The sequence below is a fragment of the Colletotrichum orchidophilum genome (genome assembly GCF_001831195.1).
Source record: "Colletotrichum orchidophilum strain IMI 309357 chromosome Unknown Scaffold_13.1, whole genome shotgun sequence".
NCBI classification, from domain to species: Eukaryota; Fungi; Ascomycota; class Sordariomycetes; order Glomerellales; family Glomerellaceae; genus Colletotrichum; species Colletotrichum orchidophilum.
This window is the reverse complement of record NW_019172969.1, coordinates 447,539-467,274: the sequence shown is the minus strand read 5'-3', so window position 1 is coordinate 467,274 and position 19,736 is coordinate 447,539. Positions and strand designations below refer to the sequence as shown.

General features: G+C 53.6%; 9 protein-coding genes across 9 annotated transcripts; 4 read left to right on the top strand and 5 right to left on the bottom strand.

Annotated features, from left to right (window-relative positions):
- Positions 1 to 175: 175 nt before the first annotated feature.
- On the bottom strand, positions 176 to 1,526 carry CORC01_02405 (SPFH domain/Band 7 family protein; the record flags this gene model as incomplete). The annotated part of the gene is made up of 3 exons (XM_022614055.1): positions 176 to 469; positions 521 to 1,104; positions 1,166 to 1,526. 3 exons carry the CDS (start codon positions 1,524 to 1,526, stop codon positions 176 to 178), a joined length of 1,239 nt encoding a protein of 412 aa, XP_022479553.1.
- Positions 1,527 to 3,392: 1,866 nt separating this feature from the next.
- CORC01_02404 (uncharacterized protein) lies at positions 3,393 to 3,524 on the bottom strand (the record flags this gene model as incomplete). The annotated part of the gene is made up of 1 exon (XM_022614054.1): positions 3,393 to 3,524. The coding sequence occupies one exon, from the start codon at positions 3,522 to 3,524 to the stop codon at positions 3,393 to 3,395; it is 132 nt and encodes a 43-aa protein (XP_022479552.1).
- A 931-nt stretch (positions 3,525 to 4,455) lies between these two features.
- On the bottom strand, positions 4,456 to 4,956 carry CORC01_02403 (UDP-glucose,sterol transferase; the record flags this gene model as incomplete). The annotated part of the gene is made up of 1 exon (XM_022614053.1): positions 4,456 to 4,956. One exon carries the CDS (start codon positions 4,954 to 4,956, stop codon positions 4,456 to 4,458), a length of 501 nt encoding a protein of 166 aa, XP_022479551.1.
- A 479-nt stretch (positions 4,957 to 5,435) lies between these two features.
- On the bottom strand, positions 5,436 to 5,934 carry CORC01_02402 (UDP-glucose,sterol transferase; the record flags this gene model as incomplete). The annotated part of the gene is made up of 2 exons (XM_022614052.1): positions 5,436 to 5,759; positions 5,839 to 5,934. The coding sequence occupies 2 exons, from the start codon at positions 5,932 to 5,934 to the stop codon at positions 5,436 to 5,438; spliced, it is 420 nt and encodes a 139-aa protein (XP_022479550.1).
- Positions 5,935 to 7,107: 1,173 nt separating this feature from the next.
- On the top strand, positions 7,108 to 8,274 carry CORC01_02401 (FAD-dependent monooxygenase; the record flags this gene model as incomplete). Its single annotated transcript, XM_022614051.1, has 4 exons — positions 7,108 to 7,181; positions 7,254 to 7,377; positions 7,443 to 7,929; positions 8,072 to 8,274. The coding sequence occupies 4 exons, from the start codon at positions 7,108 to 7,110 to the stop codon at positions 8,272 to 8,274; spliced, it is 888 nt and encodes a 295-aa protein (XP_022479549.1).
- Positions 8,275 to 8,385: 111 nt separating this feature from the next.
- On the bottom strand, positions 8,386 to 9,581 carry CORC01_02400 (blastn match against entry EMBL; the record flags this gene model as incomplete). The annotated part of the gene is made up of 3 exons (XM_022614050.1): positions 8,386 to 8,705; positions 8,761 to 9,521; positions 9,577 to 9,581. The coding sequence occupies 3 exons, from the start codon at positions 9,579 to 9,581 to the stop codon at positions 8,386 to 8,388; spliced, it is 1,086 nt and encodes a 361-aa protein (XP_022479548.1).
- An 843-nt stretch (positions 9,582 to 10,424) lies between these two features.
- CORC01_02399 (ATPase) lies at positions 10,425 to 12,868 on the top strand (the record flags this gene model as incomplete). Its single annotated transcript, XM_022614049.1, has 3 exons — positions 10,425 to 10,549; positions 10,600 to 12,469; positions 12,521 to 12,868. The coding sequence occupies 3 exons, from the start codon at positions 10,425 to 10,427 to the stop codon at positions 12,866 to 12,868; spliced, it is 2,343 nt and encodes a 780-aa protein (XP_022479547.1).
- A 945-nt stretch (positions 12,869 to 13,813) lies between these two features.
- Positions 13,814 to 14,428, top strand: CORC01_02398 (uncharacterized protein; the record flags this gene model as incomplete). Its single annotated transcript, XM_022614048.1, has 1 exon — positions 13,814 to 14,428. One exon carries the CDS (start codon positions 13,814 to 13,816, stop codon positions 14,426 to 14,428), a length of 615 nt encoding a protein of 204 aa, XP_022479546.1.
- A 610-nt stretch (positions 14,429 to 15,038) lies between these two features.
- On the top strand, positions 15,039 to 15,476 carry CORC01_02397 (uncharacterized protein; the record flags this gene model as incomplete). The annotated part of the gene is made up of 1 exon (XM_022614047.1): positions 15,039 to 15,476. The coding sequence occupies one exon, from the start codon at positions 15,039 to 15,041 to the stop codon at positions 15,474 to 15,476; it is 438 nt and encodes a 145-aa protein (XP_022479545.1).
- Between the last annotated feature and the right edge of the window lie 4,260 nt (positions 15,477 to 19,736).

Here is a 19,736-nt window from a genome sequence, read left to right as displayed (position 1 = left end):
GAGTAGTCGCAAAGGGGTATTTAAGAATCAATCGTGTCGAAGCATCGCGAAGTGCAAGGGGGTATTACGTCGCAGCAAAAGAATCAACGCGTGGTGGTGACAGCCGCAAAAGGGTCGGCTTTAGTGTGACCAAGCTATTTCCCCACGAGACCTCAAGTCAGCACTTGGTGCGACCTCAAATGTTTTCGATGACACGAGAATTAATGGCTTGCTGGAAGCCGGAATCCTGACCTCCAAAGTCGTTGAAGTCGCCAGTGCCATGGTTGGCACCGCTCGACTCGCCCGTCTGGTTGTTGCCGCTGAGCGACTGTTGGATGTTGGGCATGGTCTGACCAGGGCCAGGCAGGAAGATGACCTTGCTGTTGGAGGACTTGGCCATCGCCTGCATGGCTTCTAGGTAGCGGATCTGCATGGCAGGGGCAGACGACAGAATGTCGGCAGCCTGGCGCATGAGCTTGGCGGATTCGACCTAGGTTGTGTTAGTGGGAAAAATCAATTATATAGCATGTCGGATACGCACCTCTGCCTTGGCGGCAATGATCTTGCTCTCACCAATGCGCTTGCTCTGGGCAGCCATGGACAGCGACTCCTGCAACTCTTGGCTGAAAATGATGTCCTTGATGAGCATGCTCTCAACTTGGACACCCCATCCGGCAGCGACATCCTCGATGATCTCGCCAATGGACTGGGCAATCTCCTCCCTGCGCTCAATGACATCCTGGAGAATGCGGGCGCCGACGACATGGCGAAGGGTGGTCTGAGTTCGCTCCATGAGGGCCTGGCGCACGTTGGAGATGCCGAAGGCGGCTCTGTGGGGTGCGACAATGTGGTAGTAAATAACAGAGGTGAGATGGAGAGTAACGTTGTCCTTGGTCATGCAAGTCTGCTGGGGAACCTCTGCCATTTGAATCTTGACGTCGACCTGTATGAGCTTCTCGCTGAGAGGGTTGACCTTGACAAGACCAGGGTCGACGGCCTTGTAGAATTTGCCAAACTTGGTGACAAGACCGACATTTCCCTGGTTCACGTTCTTGTAAGGGTTCGGGCAAACGATGCAGCAGGGGATGGCACCCAGAGTACCAATGCAGGCACCAAAGGTGTTGACTGGTGATGCCGTGTTAGTATATTGTGATAGCTCCGAGGTAGAAATAGTGGTAGGACATACTCATGGTTCCGTACCAGCCCTTGGGGTTGGCATCTTCGGCGACAACTCTGGCGTAGCTGCGCTGGAGATCCTCCTTGGTGGGAGGCTGAACAGTCATCTCGTTGTGAGGCTTGAAACCGCCCTGGCCAAGACTAAGACCACCTCCGTTGGCCGTGGTCTCGCTGCGCTCCTCGTAGTCGGGAGCACGGGCCTTGCCCGTGGAGGTACTCTCGTGTTGCGGGGCGCTCATCGTGAGCGAGTGCGATCTGGAAGAATTGGTTTGGAGTAGGTGTCGTGCAGAGGTGTTGGAAGAAGAATCTTGCCGATTGCGGGTATCTAAATGGTCAGAAACTTCGTGGGTGGCTTCTGAGTGATTAACCATGTGTACTGGCTGGACTCCGTGATGGACGGGGGGACGAGGTTCTTAAGTAGACGATATCTGTGGTGCGGGATGGAGATGTGTCGAGAGGAGAATGAAGACTACCTTACACTAAGAGGGATCATAGACACGGGTCTTAGAACAAGCGTCGAATCGCCCGTGGACAGGGTGGGCTGTGTTTTTGCCCAGGAGCTTTGTTTCTGGGGGGCATCTTCTTGGGCACTGAGCTATCGGCAGGCACGATGATAGGCCGGAGAGGTAGGTAGTCGCAAACCGCGAAAAGGGAGCTACAGGAGCCGAAGGGTGGAGCAGGGGTCTCGTGCAGCAACGCACCTCCTTCGACGATAGGTAGTCACTCATAGACTGAGAGTCGACCTCAAAGTGCAGGAGCGACCTTGGTGGCACGGGTGGACAGCTACCTAACTACCTTAGGTTGCCCCCCCCCATGCTGCCCCATGTTCCAGTTGATTGCCCCGTCTGCGTCCGTGGGCTGTTGGACAGGGGGGTATGGGCACCAGAGGGGGAACGCTGGAGCCATGCGGGGCAGAATTGAAGTGCCCGACGGTGGAGACTGGAGAGAGCACTGCCCGCGAAACTCCAACATGATGTGGCCCATGCGTATTTTGAGCTTCCTTCCGTCCACGCACCCCACGGTGACACATTCCACCGGTCACCAAACCCGATGAAAAGTTTCCTCAATTCTTTCTGCGGCCTGCGTGCCTGCCTAGACACATCGCTGATTGTCCTGCTCGGCACACATTCCGCATCCTCAATTGCCTAGGTAAGGTACGCCAGCCAACATGTCGAAAACGATGATCTCGTGGTCATGGCCGGCCTCAAAAAAGGCGCACTGCTAGCAGAATCGGCACCGATGCGGCGGCTTGACTTTCCATATCGCACCCAATCGCGAAGCTGCCGTTCTGCCGTCTTACCTTCAATCTCCTCCACCCCAACTAGGTAGGACATTTCTTCTCTTGTGCCCGGATAGCCAGCGCGACTTGCAACCTCGACTTCGCGCGTCAATCAAGCGTCGTCGCCCGACTGCTTCTCAACTTTCCCACGAGGGCAATGTCGCTGCTCCGCCGCTCCGCTCCCTTCATTCTTCGCTGCCTAGACAACCATAACTCCACGATCCGATTTCAACAGTCTGTCCTTGGTGGCAGGCAGAGCGGTGGCGGCCCCATTCCATCCAATCCGTCTTTCAATCAGCCTTGGCTGTACCAAAGCCAAGCCGCGCAAGGCCATGACTGCTAACTGCTCAGGGATGGATCAGGACGGGAGTGGCACCTTTGCTCTTCTGCAACCTCTCAGGACACTTCACACCATCCCATCCAAACGCGCCGTCTGATCTCGACAAGTTCCGGCTGTCTGTCTGCTAGGGCCCAGGGGCAATTGAAGTACTGCAACTGTCGACCAAAAGTCACACGCGAACAGAGAACGTTTCACACACCATTCATCTCTGTGTCATGATATTCGGCCCTGTCACCCCAACATACTCATTGACCAATCAACGCCGTCGCGCGTGCCGACTTCCGTCAAGGGAGGGCATGGCAGAGTGGCATGATATCATGGATCCCCAGCGCCGAGATTTTGGAGAATCCTACGCTGCCCTCAAGTCGAGCACCGCGATTATTCACCGGCTGCTTTCAATTAACAAGTGCCTGGCGCAGCAAATGGCTTCTTGTGTCCGATACCTAACAGCTCCTGCGGCCGGTAATTAACTACAAACGGATCCTTCATCGCAGAGCCTCTCAAAGTCAGAGGAATTTGGAGAGTAAGGAATGACTTCATTGACTCCGCTCTTGTGAATGCGCCTCCGACCGCTCCTGCATGGTGTCTTCTCCACTCAATCTACCGCTGCCGCCCAGCTCATGAGCAGAACGCCATTTCAACCATCAGCCTCCGGATCGGCCAATCCACGCCGACCTCACGTCTCTGCCTTCCCGTAAGTGGCCCTAGCGTCTCACCGGCACGCGTGACCCGACACTGCCCCGCCAACATTTGTCGCCCGGCGAACTCGAGCGATGGTTCAATCCCAGCAGCGTGTTCGCCCATCAATCATCAATATCTCTGTGTAACTTGACATCATATTCCGGATCAGCCAGAAACCGGCCGATCCTCTCCACTCAACCCGACAAACCAACAAGAATTTCCGGTAGCGAATCGCGGGCGGTTACAATCTTTGCCCGACTCTCGAATCTTACGCGTGTTGCGGTATCCAGCACCCGGAGAGACCGTCTCCATATTGAACCCATAACCTTCGTCATATGTTTCCGCAGCAAATCCGCAGACTCCACAAGGCTTAAGTGGTTGACTGAATCCATTCTTTGTCATCCCTGTCGTCTTACTGTGCACCTGTGTCGTCTCGTTTGCTGTGCAAATGTAGGAGTAGCTGATCTGTTCTTGCATACAATTGCAGATCTTATCCTGAATATTCCCTACGAGCTAAGCCACCAGCGAGTGCCCCGCCATTGAATCCTTCCAGAAGCCTTCCTATTTCGCCACTCCTGTGCCGCGCTGCATCCTATGACCACAATCTTACAGTCCCATCGTCATTTCGATTTTGTACGAGGCTGACTAGTGAGTGTAATCTTTCATGCCTTATTCCAATCTTTTTGTCGATCACTGATACAATGCTGCATAAACCATTGTAGTAATGGCTGTGTTGGGATCACGATACCGGGCGAACTGTGTGAGCCACGACAAAATCTCACAAGACGCAAGCTAATCATCGAATGCTTCTAGAATAATAATCTAATGGAGACCAACTCTAGAGTGATAGTGGCCAAGATCAGGGTCTGGTTCCTGGTCCGATCTTGAGCCATACTGGCGGGCCCATGTCTAAGAAGCCTACCACAACGCGACCAACATTTCCGGAGATAAACCTAGCCACCACTGGCCTCTCGTCCCCCGCATAATCTCAAAGTCCTCATCAATAGCCGCGTGATCCATCTTCCAGCTCGGGCTCATGGAGACCATGCTTCTGATCCTCAATGCTACTTCTCGTATCCGCATAGGACGCAGTCCAGATGCTCCGGTAGATGCCCTGCGCCGGATAACTCACGAGACCAAACGTCGACGCCGTGCTTTTGGTCACCAGGCTAACCACGTCCATACCGAACCCCTTGGCGGCGCCCGGGGCACCCTGTTCCTTCTTGCCAGTATATGTGTGGATGAAAATCTCCGTCAGGCCGCCCTTCATGTCCTGGCAAAACGTCTTGCCCGCCACGGAGACGCCGCTGCGGAACCTCTTGACGGCGTCATGCTTGCGCACCGGCTCACCGTGCAGGTTCAGTACCGCCCGCAGACCCTCACTCACCGCGAGGGGAATGTCCACCAGCAGGCCATCGGTAGCATTCCTCATGAGGTTCTCGGCAGAGTCGCTGGTGCGTCTGTAGTAAATGACAACGGACCTTTCACCGTGACTTTGCATCCGGTACGCAACTTACCATTCTTTGGCAAGATGGACGTGGCTGGTCGGCACACGTGACGGGGAAGGAGAGCCGAATAAAGCTGACTGGTTCTTCCTTTTCTCTCCAAAGGCAAGAACGGTCGTCGTAGGCTTGCCGTATCTCACTCCGTATGCCGTAGTGCCGGCGCCGCCGGGTGGATAACGGTCCTTCGAGAGGATGCCTCTCTATTTGCGGACCCCAGTCGTTGAATTCAAGCAGACAAGACGGCGAGCAACAGTATGTGAATAAGACTTGCAAGCTTCGCAGTATACGATGTCCTTCTGTGGATGGGACTGGTTCCAAGCCCAGTGACCGGACTCTCCATGCGTTGCCAAGATCACCCGAGCTATGTTCCCATCTGTATCAAAGCATTCGCATTTGAAGAAAATTGGTCTCACCCTTGCTATGTCAAGAACTCAAAAGCAGCATCCGAAGCATGATCCATGCTCTTCTAATCCGCCTATGAAAACCCGGTATTCGCTAGGTGGTGTGGGAACGCCTTGGTGCTGCCCCACGGCATGGTGAACATGAAATGCACCGGGATAACCAGAGCCTGGGCGCAGTGCACGTGAGCGAAGCTCGGCGGATTCACGATGATGGCGTCCGCCACGGAGGGCATATTGGACAGCGGTTCCGGGTGGATGCAGAACTGCCAGAAGCCGTCGAGCATCTCGACGTACATGTCTCGCTTCCGCTGGTTGATGCCGGCGCGGATCTGGGAGATGGACTCGACCATGTAGGCCATGAGGTCGGCCGTGTCGCCGCTGACGGGGAAGAATTCGAACTTATTTGAGGAGGCATTGTTATATTGTGTTAGATTCGAGGACGAAAGACGAGAACTGCGAGTGTGTCGCGATGCGGACGCGGTGGCCTGCCTTTTGGAGGGAGGAGGCGAGGGCGAGGAAGGGTAGAACGTCGCCTCGGGGGTCGACGACCAGGACGATGATGTTGAGAGGCATTGGCCATTGCTGTTGAGGCGTGTACTGGGGGCCGTACTCGGGTGATATGCGGTCTTAGGGATGCGCCGAGCTGGATGGTTCATCATCTGCTGTTGACCGCGTGAGCTTGTTCGGAATGCCAGACAGGCTTTTAGAGCGCTTACTTTCGAGGTAGAGGTCCTCAAGCCCAGAGTTCGAAGCCTTTGATTCCCTAGGGGAACTCCGCGTTTCTCTCTTTTCGCCTTCCAAGTTTCATTTCACGTGCTGAAAGCTGTGTATGTTGGGAGTCGGTAGAGAAGAGGACAGGGACCGGAGACGAGGGTAAGGGTCAGGGATATGTAGGAGACTTAATTATACCTTACCTTGCCGCGTAGCCTACTGGGCTGGCCGCGTCAGAAGGTGGTTGGCCAGCAGATCTTTTCTTTGCTATTTCTGGCTAAACATGTCACTGATCCCAAATATTTGACGCGAAACCTACTCAGTCTCGCTGGCGCGGGGTGACCTTGTGGTGAAGGGGAGGTTCCCTGTCTTGTGACGAAATCTCCATTGAGAGTCTGTGATACGTTAATGGTGGAGAGTCGTTCAACGATACGAAAAAGAGGAGATAGCCGAGTGTTCCATTCTGATATAAAGGGGGTTATGGAGACAGTATCATGGCTTTAACAGGTACCAATCGAGCTCTGTATCTTCAATCGTTACAGAAAAGGCAGCCAAAGTCACCGTTTCGTTTCTTGCCGTCGTTAAAACCATAGGCGCTTCTGCGCAACAATTGGTAGAATCACTCCCGAAAACGCCGCGTGGCCATCCTAAGAGGACTAGTCGGTGTTGAACACAACGATCGACGAAGTTGTCATCAAGACTCGACCCGGCGCATCGTCCTGCTACGCTATAAATCCTTTTAGCTCCTCGCGGGCGTGCGAAGATATCAAATAACGATGGGGCTGCTCCTACTACCACGTCTCGCTCCTCGTATCCATCGCCTCCTCTACATATGCCAACAACTCATGGCTCCCACCAAGCATTTAGCAATCGAAGGGCTGCGAGATTGACGGTGCGCCGCAATATGTTGTGAACGCCACGACGGAATAGCAGATTGCCACTGCTATAGATTGGGCCAGCGAGCAGAACGTTCGCATCGTAGTCAAGGGAATTGGGCATGACCTTAACTGCCGAGCATAATCGAGCGACTTGGTGATGGCGAAGAGATTATCACCGCCGCCGTCATGGACTAGTCGGATCCGACCTGCCCTTTCTGACGTGCCTCATGCGTAAGACAGGGATGTGTAGGGGTCGATCAGGTTGTAGGCGCACTCGGCGAGATGCGCATCGTGACGACCCAGGGCCATCCTCGTCGCCGACGAGGCGCAGAATCCGGAATTTCTCTGGGCTGCCCGGGGCGGAGGTACCGGCCAGTACGGCGTCGTGTCCAAGTATATCATCAAGGCGAACCCCCAACCCGGCAACGTTAGTCACTGGGGGCATTGAAGTGTCCGCCGTCGGCAATGGCACTGCCTCTAGGGTCGGCCCAGAGAGATGCTGCGGCTCTGCTTGCCAGTGTTCCTGACCTGATGGACGGGGCCCTCACAGGAACTGGCATGATCAGCGCCGGAGCTCTGCCGGTCAACTCTTCTCAGACTGTCCGCAAGGTTACTGCTTCCATCGGCTTCGTCGCCTACAACACAACGGATGAGGAAATGACCTCGCTCCTCGAACCTGTCAGAGCCCGCGTCCTTGCCGAGGTGGGCGACCATTCCGTCACCGTCACCCTTAGCAAACCAGCTTCGCAGCCTGGTTGCATGACTTTCTTTGAAAGCTTGAACCAGTCGCCGGGTACATTCGGAGCTGGCATGATGAGGAATCGCTTCCTTGGGCGCAAGGAACTCGCCGACATCCCGGTATCAGCCGTGGCTTCGTATCTTCAGCATCTGAACGTTCCGCGAAATCCCACGGGCAGCCCCCTCATGGTCATTGATCTTCAGGGCGGACTGGGACCTCGCAATGTCTCCAACGTACTCCGTAATGCGCTGTGCCTTCAGCACCTATATCCACCTGATGAGCTACGGCGCATCAGCAGATCTCAATGTTTGACCCCAAGAGGCTCTTGATGGTATTGCGCAGTGGTTGGAAGAGATCAAGGAGCCTGTCTGGCGCGAATGAGCGCCGTGCTCTGGCTCACACATGAACGAGGGCAACGCTTTTGGCGCCATGTTCAAGGAGGACTTCTACGGCACTTCGTACGACCGTTTGGTTGATATCAAGAGGAAGTATGACCCCACGGAGAGTCTGTTCATCTTGTGGGGCGTCGGAAGCGATGCTTGGGAGTCCAACCTCAGCAGTGGCAAATTTTGCAAGACGGTCTGATTTGCCCGGAACAAAGGTGGGATTTCGATCACTGCCCGTGGTCATCGTGACTTCGGTATCGTGGCTATTTTCCGCCCTTCTATGGTAGATAGATTTGTCATTCGTATTGCTCTAATTAATACTTGGTTGTTTCGTAGCGTTCTGCTGACCGCCGATGGTCATTTCGTTGTCGTGAATCAGAGTCTCGTTTGCTTCGTTCGTTGCTCGCGTCACGTCTTCCTTCATCGCGACTCCTTTCATCTGTTCTCGGCCTCTTGTCCTTCTCGTCCCTCTGTTCTCGTCGACGGCTCCTCTCTTCATGACGAGGGTCTCTACTGCGGGGTCGCTCTTCATCTCGACGGGGCCTGCGGTCGCTGTCTCTCCCTGGGCGAGATCTGGCTTTATCACCGTCCTTCCCACGAGATTCATGTCGAGGTTGACGTTCTTCACCCCTCCGATGCTCTTGTTTTCGCCGCTCATGTCTCTCTTTTCGCCCCTCTTCCTTACGCAGTTGCTCAAGCTCCTTCTGCCGCTCAGCTTCAAACTTTTGACGCTCTTTTTTGACCTCTCTCACTCTCGATGCCCCCATCTTCATCATCGCGAGAGGATCACTCGCTACTATCCTTTGAGCATCTCTCTTCTTCCTTCCGGGATCATCGTTGCCGAATGCGTCCTTGCCCGCGGGCTCAAGCTCTGCGAGTTCAGCTTTCGATCCAGATGCTGCGTACCAAGGGCCAACCAGGCCGTCCCTGCCGGCGGCATTTGATAAGCGCATTGTGTACTGGTCCTCGAGTTCTTTCTTCTTCTTTGCGGCCTCCTTCTCCGCCTCTTCATTTTTCAGGTGGCGGCCCTGCTTTCGTTCTTCGCCAAAGAGGTCAATGTGCCCAGTCGCGTCGACAATCGGCGCAGAACTCGTTGACTTGCGCAAATTACCGTTGGCAGTCTGCACGACGTCTGCACGTTCTCTCGCAATGCGTAACTCGAAGTCGGTGTCATCTTCGCCAGCGCGCTTGCGCTTCGTCCTTTGCCTGGCGTGAGGACCAGCGGACCGGTCCCGAGATATTGGCTCATCTTCAGGTGCCTCCTCTGTTGGTGACAGTGGTGGCGGGTCCTCACCCCGTAGAATCGCTAGCCGACGCTCGGCGTCGACCTCTTGCATGCGCTGCTCCTCGGCCTCCTCTTTCGCCTTGGCTGCGGCCTCATCGCGGCGGACGCGGGCGATGTTGTCCGCATTGTAGACGTTCCAAGACTTTTTGCCCAGCAGGTGTCTGTTGACATGTTAATCTCTGTAATATCATTTTAACAAGAATGCAGACTTACAACGGCATATTGGGTGATTTGGGGCTTTAAAAAAAGCTGTTCATGAGAAATGTGAAGGAGAATGTAACTTTGAGGCCGTCCCGAGATGTGAATAGCTCCAGTGAAGACGTCCCCAAAAGGATTAGACTGGGTGATTTGCGAACCAATCGACGTCATTAGTCAGGCGGCAACTGGACCTGGAGTGGGACCGGTGTAGTGAGTACATAGGTACCTAAGGTAGGCAGTACCTTAGCGGCAGCAGCTGCCCGCCCCACATCCACATCACTTTCTACATGACTTCCACGTTCCCGTCAACTGGAGCTCACTGAGTAAAATGCCACAGCTGAACAACTCCACAGGCCATGCTACAAAGTCTAAAGTTGAAAATAAGTAAAACATAACGCTTGTGTTGCCACAGGCAGCATCATCCGTACAGTTCTGCAAATGAATGTACGTAGTAAAATAGGCATCCCCCAGTATACTCAAACTGGCCAAAGTTGAAACAGATTGAACACGGTTACAAACCACTCGCCGGATCCACATGAGCATCAGCGCATCTTCTACGGATATGCCATTCGCTGCAGCAAGGGTAAGGTAAGGGTCCCCTCTATACGTACCCGCTTCGCCTTGTGTCTGTTTAACCCAAACAAGGTTTAGCGCCCCCTCCGGGCCCAGGGGACTGAAGCGAAGACGAAGCCGCGCAGCCCCTCCAACACCCATCTACATAACCTCCCCTCGTCATCCTCCCCGTCTTCCTCAACACCTTTCTAGAGATCCAGGAACCCCAGCCGTACGAACTCACGACCAACGTTGTTCGAACTCACAACTAAAAGACCCTCCCATTCTTTCCATACCGACCGAGCGCCTTAGATATGAGCTACCCCGAGAAGCCGCTCCCCCGGGGCCAGCCGCAGTCACCGAGACAGCCCGGTGTGCGGCTGAGGATCGAAAAGGTCAGGGACAAAGCCTTGCAGACCCAGCTCATTTATGCCAATGTGTAAGCATCTCGTACATTCGGTTCCTCCTCCACTGCTAACTCTTTCCCAGCGCTGGTGTCAGCTACCGAGACTTCGCGCCGAGCCGCGACGGCCAGGACATTAACATCCTGATTCGAGCCAGAGACCCGGTGCGAGGAACAGTACGAGAGAACGTTGTCAGGGCGCGACCAACACCCGAACTCCCCGAGGGTACCATCAGTCTGTCCGACCCGCAACGATCATGGCTGAAGATCGGAATGACGGACACCTTCGAGGGTGAGGTATACGATGCGAATAGACAAGGGGCCACCCACCTCGAGGCGATGGACCTGGAGCTGTCTTGGGCCTCGATGAAGAGGGACCCCAACTACGAGTTCAAGCACGAATATTTGGCCAAGGTCTTTGAGCGTTTCTTCCAAAAGCACTTCTTCGCCCCCGGTCAGCGCACCCTGCTAGACATAGAAGGCCTGAAGATCTTCGCTACCGTTAAGACCATAACTTTCGCCGGTGGCCGCGGCCCTGAAGCCGTTGTCACATCCTCGGATCCCTCTGCCCGAGGATTCTTCAGCACTAATACGCTGCTGTCCTTCTTCAAGGGTGCCGATTCGGATATGAAGCTTCAAGTCGGTGAGCACCAGGGCAACGCCAACCCCATCATCTCGCCGGATTTCAAGTTTGAGGATATGGGTATTGGTGGTCTCCAGGACGAATTCGCCACCATTTTCCGCAGAGCGTTCGCTTCACGCGTCTTCCCTCCGCAGTTGGTGGCGAAGTTGGGCATTCAGCACGTCAAGGGCATCCTGCTCTTCGGCCCTCCCGGAACGGGAAAGACGCTTATTGCTAGGCAAATCGGAAAGATGCTCAACGCCCGTGAGCCCAAGATTATCAACGGTCCTGAGGTTCTCAATAAGTTCGTCGGTCAATCCGAAGAGAACATCCGAAAGATGTTCGCCGATGCTGAAAAGGAGTACAAGGAGAAGGGTGACCAGAGTGGTCTTCATATTATCATTTTCGATGAGCTGGATGCCGTCTGCAAGCAAAGAGGCTCTGGTGCTGGAGGCGGCACTGGTGTTGGTGACAGTGTTGTCAACCAGCTTCTCACCAAGCTCGACGGTGTTGACCAGCTCAACAACATCCTGCTCATCGGTATGACCAATCGTAAAGACATGATCGATGAGGCGCTTTTGCGTCCCGGTCGTTTGGAAGTTCAATTGGAGATCAGCTTGCCCAACGAAGAGGGACGCAAGGAAATCTTCATGATTCACACTGCCAAGATGCGGGACAATAACATTATGGATTCCAAGGTTGACCTCGCTTCACTAGCGGCTCGCACCAAGAACTACTCTGGTGCCGAGATTTCTGGTGTCGTCAAGGCAGCAACTTCGTTCGCCTTCAACCGCCACACTGAGGTGGGCAACAGCGCCAAGATGAAGAATGATGTGTCTGCGATGAAGATCACTATGGATGATTTCGACAACGCACTGACTGAAGTCAAGCCCGCATATGGTGTTTCTGAGGACGAGCTAGCATTTGCTCTTGGCATGGGAATCCTCCAGTTCAACAACAACATCCCCGCCATTATCCGCACAATGCAGGGCTACATCGACACAGTCAAGGAGTCAGATGTTCTCAACAGGATACCAGTTCTTTTACACGGCCCCCCCGAGTCAGGCAAGACTGCTCTGGCCGCCCACACCGCGTCACTTTCAGACTTCCCCTTTGTCAAGCTTATTTCGCCTCAGCACTTGACTGCTTTCCGAGATGAGTTTGGAAAGAAGGATTACCTCACCAAGGTCTTCACCGACGCTTACAAATCGGAGCGTAGCATCGTGATTTTGGATAACTTTGAGCAACTGATTGAATGGAACCCCATCGGGCCACGCTTTTCCAACACGGTGCTCGATAGACTTATTTCCCTCATCCAGACCCAACCACCCAAGGTCAGTTTTCGTTTCTTGCTATGATGGATCACTTCTGACTTATTATCTCAGGGCCGTCGTATTCTCATCATGGTCACCACCTCAGAACGCTTTGTCCTCAGCAACCTGGGTGTTCTCAAGCACTTCCGCAGACAGATACCGGTACCCGCCATCTCTGATGTACGTGAGCTCGCCCAAGTCCTGGACCAGTCAGGAATGTTCGGCGGCAACGACATCCAGACTGTTATCCAGTCCGTGCGTAATGACACTCGGTCGGATAAGATCGGTCTTGGCATCAAGACAATTCTTGAGTCAATCGAAGAATCAAAGATTGAGGCGTCTTCACAAGGCACCGACATGTTGGAGAGTTTGGCAAATAGGATTGTGACGGCTATATCATCCAACGCCCTGGAGGAGTAAAGAAGGGGTTATGAGGCAGCTTTGCAGGTTACAAAATAGATGACACTGAATAATAAATGTCGAGGTTCTACAAGCCACTCTTACATCCCTGTGATGCTGGGATTGAAGCATGAATCGCTGGTATGTAGGCGAGCGTTTGGTGCTAATGCCACTCGAAGTATCCTCAACGTCTTTCATATGTTCCAGAGACATAAGCCTGGAAGTTACCGATTACGAAAGCTACGAAGGCAATTACGTGGATAGCAAAGATACAAACTGCTGTTCTACCTGTAAACGACATAAAAAGATTGTTTACAGCGACCCAACCAGGATACCTCTGTAATCTTTGACGAAATCGATCTCAGAGATGGCAATGAAGGTTGCGGACGTTCTCTAGGGGGAGGTTCGAAAGTATACGGCTGAGGGGACATCCGAATATTACTCTATATTCTCCAGAAAACTGCAAAAAGCCAAACACTTCCTGCTGCCAATCGCTTGAATACGGGAGATATGTCATGGGGTCACTTGTAACATGGGTTCATTAGTCATCTATTGATGCTCCTTTCGACTGGGTCTTTGGGTGGACGCAACAGCCAGAGGCAAGTCATATCAATATTGTGGGAGACGTTGGCCACTGCACATGAAACAATATGATGGCGCATAGAAGCCGCCAATATCTAGTCTCTCTAGGAAAGGGCGCATTAGCATCCTTCGCAGTTTGGTAGATGATATCTTTTCTCAAACGATGTGTTGAAGAGACAACCATGGAGCCTGGGACCATTAGATGGCTTCCTTTAGCTTATGTAATCCTGCTGTACGTTAATTAGGTAGGTCGAGGCCACGCATGGTGGGGCAGTGAGGTCACAACCTGATGCACTGTAACAAGCTAAGGTAAGCTCCAAATCATAGCAGCCTCAGTCCCGCTTTCCATCTCCTGACATCAACCATCCACCAACCCACCCCGAGATGGCCGACAGAGCACGATCAAGATCGCGCTCGCCCCGGCGCGATCGAGATAGAGACAGAGACAGACCTCGGAAGCAAGGAGGCTTCAGATGGAAAGACAAGAGCCGCAGAGACGACCGCGATGACCGGGACGACCGAAGAGGTCTTGAGCGAGGCTACCGCAACCGCTCCCGCTCCCCCCGTCGCGATCGCGACTCGGACAGAGACCGCCGCAACAATCGCGGCGGCGACGACAACTACAGGCCCCGCGACTCGGGTGGCGCTAGTAGAGACAGGGACAGGGACAACAACAAGCCCAGCGCCTCGAGCTCGAAAGATGCGCCGACGAAGCCTAAGAAGGAGAAGTCTGCACCCGCACCGGCTGCCGGAGGCGGCGAGGAGATGATCATCGTCCACGTCAACGACCGTCTCGGCACCAAGGCTGCGATCCCGTGCCTGGCCTCGGACCCCGTCAAGATGTTCAAGATCATGGTTGCGCAGAGAGTCGGACGAGAGCCGCACGAGATTCTGTTGAAGCGCCAGGGCGAACGACCGTTCAAGGACAACCTTACGCTGGAGGACTACGGTGTGAGCAACGGAGTGCAGCTAGACCTTGAGGTCGATACCGGTGATTAAGAGGCTTGGAGGTTTGGATATCTTATGGGTTGGATTCATGCGATTGGCTTGGTCTCCTGCTATGGCGGGCTCGTCAAGTTCTGCGACAAATCCGATTTCGAAATGGTCGCACATTCGCAGCACTTTTACGGATGGGGCAACTCTGGCGTTAAGGGAAAATTACAAATCAGGGATTTAGGTCTGGAAGGTCTAGAAGTCACCGATACCCGTACAAACAAACAAACATGCTATGGCATGTAAAATCCATAATAGACCTGACCGTGTACTTTTCAAAATCCCCCTGATTCATTCCCGAGAATTCGATGCATCGCGCGCTCGCCCCTTCAAGACATGGTCACGAGTAAGGTCACATGACCCCGCGAGTTCGCGTCCAATGGCCCCGCTCGGTCCGTCGCGCCTGCGACGCGCCCTTGTCTTGACATTGGCCTAAACTTCGCCGTTGACTCAAAAAAGCGACGGTTCACACACACAATTGCATCCATTCCCCCGAATCTTTTGTCAGAAACATTCTCCTTCACACCTTGGATAATTTCGCCAAAAAATCTGGACATTTATGCCCAGCCCGCCTGCAGCGACACTCTTCCAACCGTCTCACACTTACACCATCACCATGACAACCACATCTACCATGAAGAAGACGCCCACGGCGCGGGACATCATCTCAATAGCCATTCCCGAAGGCGAAGGCATGAAGACGCAACTAGAACACATCGCCCGCTCAAATCGCACCGCATACGAGAAAAGGGTTTGGACGGCCCTGTGCCAAGTACCCAGGGGCCAAGTCACGACGTACGGCATCCTGGCGGCTCATCTCAAGTCATCGCCGAGAGCCGTCGGCAACGCTCTGCGCCGGAACCCTTTTGCGCCTCAAGTACCATGCCACCGCGTCGTCGCCACCGGTGGCGCGCTCGGGGGCTTCAAGGGCAAATGGCCAAAGAACGGGGAGGGCATTACTCTGGATGAGAAGAGGATGCTTCTGAGGAAAGAAGGCGTGAAGATTGATTCGAGTGGCCGCGTTATAGGGTCGCCGTTTTTGGCTTTTATTTGAAGTCATCTATACAATTCAAGCATTCACGTTGATGGTCAACTTTTCCACGGATCTGTACATCCCCCGCTGGCCCGTGATGACTTGTTTCTCGTTGGAAAGACTATGGTTCTCAGGGCCACAACCCTGCTTGACGAGAGATTTTGAGCCATTGAGAAGATAGGTCGGCAATGATCAATTATAATCGGAAGTCTTTCCCATGTTGTCGGGAGCGTCCATGCAAGATTGCGGCAAGAGGCCTTGGCGCAGGGCGGCACAGCACGCACTCCGCACATAAACAGACCCGTTACCCCACATGCAAGCATCGAAAGTTTTTTCCCCAGCATACAATCCTCATGCCAAATCGAATATGGGCGGGATGGTATTGGTGGTGTGGAGAGGGACGGGATGACAGGCGACCTGGTCTCATAAACAGACGGAGATATGTGGCTCAGTAAAGTCTGGCGACCAAGATAGAAACAAAGGTTCTCAATATCATCACTTGGCCACATTACTTGGAGAAACCGAATATCCTGAAAGATCATTGTCATCAATGTTTAACCCCGTACATTGAAGCTGGCGTCGTATAGACTCCCACCGCCATGTGTGACACGATCGCGAGCGTACCTTACCTTACATTAGGTAGGTAGCATGGGTCTCGCAGAGTATGACTCTGCCAAGCGAATGCTACAACTCGTGGATGTAATTTGAAAAAAAAAAAGAAAACAAAGAGCAAAAAGTCAAGTGATGATACCAAGTTGCGAATGAGAACGGACTACTTTATACAGGAGCAGACAGACAATTCGAAATCTTTAGGGGGAAAAAAGAAACAACAGGAGCCAATCGAGGATCGAACGCGGGAGTGTCGAAAGGTAGCAGAGCATCATGCACCAGTCAACACTTCAAGGCTTTCGCCCCTCGGCCATCAGGCCCGGTATTTGTTGTTAGAATGGGAAGGCGTTGGACTGGTAATAAGGCCTACGGGTTCAAACCGACGAATACTCAGTAACGAGTGCGTATTCCTGGAAGCTGAATACAACCACCTCGAGCAGTGTTCCTTCCTTCTACGCCCAAGAAACGCCTGGTTTTTAGCGTTATATAAGGTCATTATGTTGACAGCAGTAGGTAGGAATACGTACCAAGCGCAGCTTTGCTCGAGACACGGCATATGTAAACACACTTAGACACGAAGACGTAAGATAGTGGAGGGATTTACCATATTTTCAATGAAAGTCATCCCATGTCTATCGCCCGCTCTCCAAACACACAGTACCTCCTTCGCAATGTTTAATGCCGCAAAAAGAACTTTACTGAGCCCAGTGCTGGGCATATCGTTTTCATTCGGACGTGGCAGTTCACCGACATCGTAGACGTACCTGAGACGTTCTCAGGGTTCGCCCACCGGCAAGGCCATCTGCATTGGGTCTTCTCGCCGGAGACAACTCCTAGTACATGCCGAATCTGCCCACTTGACAGCTGACAAACAGCAACGGCTTCGCGATAAGCCTCTGCATCAGTCCAAGTCCATGGGGACCTAACCCACTCGGTCGCAGACCGCACATCCCTCGAGCTAGACTTCAGAGAACAGAACCTCGGAACCTGGACGACTACCCACGTGAGGACGACTGCCACTAGTCCTCTGGTATAAGTGGGCTTCCTGCAGTGCAACACTGCCTAGGGACTTGGTGAACACCGATAGATCCGGACCGCAGCCACGGACAAGAGCCCCAAGATAGGAGAGGACCACAATAGACAGAGCCTCAAATTTTCCCAAAAGAGACAAAGGAACAAACGAAGGAAGATAAAGGCATCCGTAGATAAAAACGGCCCCCACCATCGGAACGTATACAGGGTAAGAGTTGCGTCAGCCTCCTAGGCTCTCCTAGAGACTCCATCGAACTAACGTTGCGCACGAGGTTCAAAAGAAGAATTGATCCCCGAGATGATCCCGGCGCAGACATCCCCATCCGAATCCACCGTTTGCCTCCCGGCCCCTCATCCCGTTGACACCAGCACGTGTTGGCGCCGGAAAAAAAAAAACGCAGAATACAATGGCGCGTTGGAGAGCAAGGTAAGCAAGGCACGATATCTGTAAGCAAACGCAATCTTGAAAGAGAGGAGAGGGAAAATTGAGGACACATGTAAAGGCTGCTGCTTTTCTGCAGCGCTCAGAGGCGCAGCGGGAAGATGCTAGGTTCGGCACTCATCCGAAGCTAAGAGATTCGCTGCTTCGCATAGGGTTGCGGTTGGAACCCCCTAGTGCCTCTCTCCATTTGCGGGGCTGTTAGACGTTGAAGTCGATTGTCCGAAAACTTGGAGTATATCGCCGAAGTTATATGGGCGCATGGTTCGATGTCGCCACATGCGACGTTGACAGACTGCTAGTTCAGACCGACCCCAAGCCCCCTTACCTCTGCGTCTTTTCCGTACTTCGCCCGAGGCTAGCGAGTGACATCGTAGCCCCCCTAGGACGGTTCAGCTGAAGGATCTAAACTCGGGAGGACCGTTGAAACCTTGAAATGGCGACACAAGCCGCACCTAATTCCTCGTAGGAAACGCAACGGCGGCGCTATTGGACGGACAAAACGGGGAACCGTGTTTAAAAAAGAAGACCGCCGCCTTTGCGTGTTTGTGGTTGCGTGGCGTGGTGTGGTTACTAATACTTACGGGAGAGGCGGCAAACTATTGTTTTGTGCTCCGGCAGATTTAATCCTGCTCAATCTGTTGGGACTCGGTCGTTGGTGGTCCTCAAAATTTGTATCTGCCTTTGCCCAAAGAGGGAACACGTCCTTCCACCATTGGAAAAAGAAGAAAAGAAATATGAGATTTCCTGATCGATGATTGCCGTCATTCCCACCCCGCACAGAGCGTACTATGTGTGCATGTCTTAGCTGACGCTTTGTTTTTTGCCAACTCAAAATAGACGGCTTCTCAACCTAGCGAGTCAAGTCTACACACAAACCACCGACTGACCACTGTATACGCGAGTCGGCGGGCGTCAAATCAATCAGCGTAGGGCAGAAGAAAGTCCCATCGGCCCTTCCCGCTTGTCCCCAAGACGGCCCCAATCTCTTGGGCGGACGCGTGATGGCCCCCATCGTCCAGTGTCCGCGGCGATGTAGCAACGAAACCAGCATCAGGCCTGTGCTGCAGGAACAGGACGAGAGAACCCGCGGAATGGGAACGGGACCGGATTGCAGGCGCGCAGGATCCTGATCAGGGGGGAAACAGGGGGCTCTTGGGGTCTCCATCGGACCTCGACTGGCCCAGTAGGGGAACATCGGGGCCGAGGCAAACTCCACGAGTCCGCCCAGCACTAGCAGGGGACATGCAGATACGTTGATTAGGTTCCATGCACTTGATTGCTCTCAGTTCGCTTTGATACAGGGTGTGTGGACTCTGGAGATGTAGTCAGTACTCTGGAGAGCAGGTCGTGCTTCCTGCGTGTTCATCCCATGCGAGCCGCCCTGACCAGCACCCCGGCAGTTGGCGAGATTCGAATTTCATGCGAAGTCAATACTTTGTAACTTTCTCTGACTCTTCCACGAACCTTTCTAGAAGCCTGCCGCATCGAACTACAGGCTTCGCACGTCTCATTTGCCTCCTCTGACATCTAAGCCCCCCTCTGTCTTCTCGGAGGGCTCCTGGACGGATGCCAACGCTTTCTTCCTCACCCGAACGCAACAGAAACTCGTGTCGATCCCCGGGTCGAAGCAGAAAAGTGAATGAGAAGCAAGTGCAAATTGTGGACTGCACTCGACTGCCCTTGTCCATGCCCTCTTACCCTCGCTCCAAGGAGAGAGACCGAAAGAGAGAGAGAGAGTGAGAGGGAGAGAGAGGGAAGGCTGAAGAGGGCTCCGCATCTACCCCGTAACCACCACACTATCCCGGAGGATGCTGCCCAAAGGGGAATAATCCTAGCAACAGGCCCTACGTAGTAGACTGTCGTGGGAGGAGAACTCGCGACTCTCGACACACTTGATTGCTTGACACTGCCCATTCGAGAAGGGAGATTGACATCCATACCCCCCTCGCCATCTATTGTCCGCCCCCATGCCTCAAGCACCATGGTCAAGCAACACCGCCCGCCCAGCGATGCCAGGAAAGGTCGCCGCCGCACCGTGGACAGATCCCTGGTAATTGATGACCTTGCTCTCGAGTCCCCAACCGGTTGCTTCTCATCGATATAAAGACTCTCCATCATGGCCCTCCCACTTCATGAACTCGTCAGGAGTCTTCCCTGCAGCCTAGTCACTCTTTGATATCCCCCCTTGTTGGGCTCTT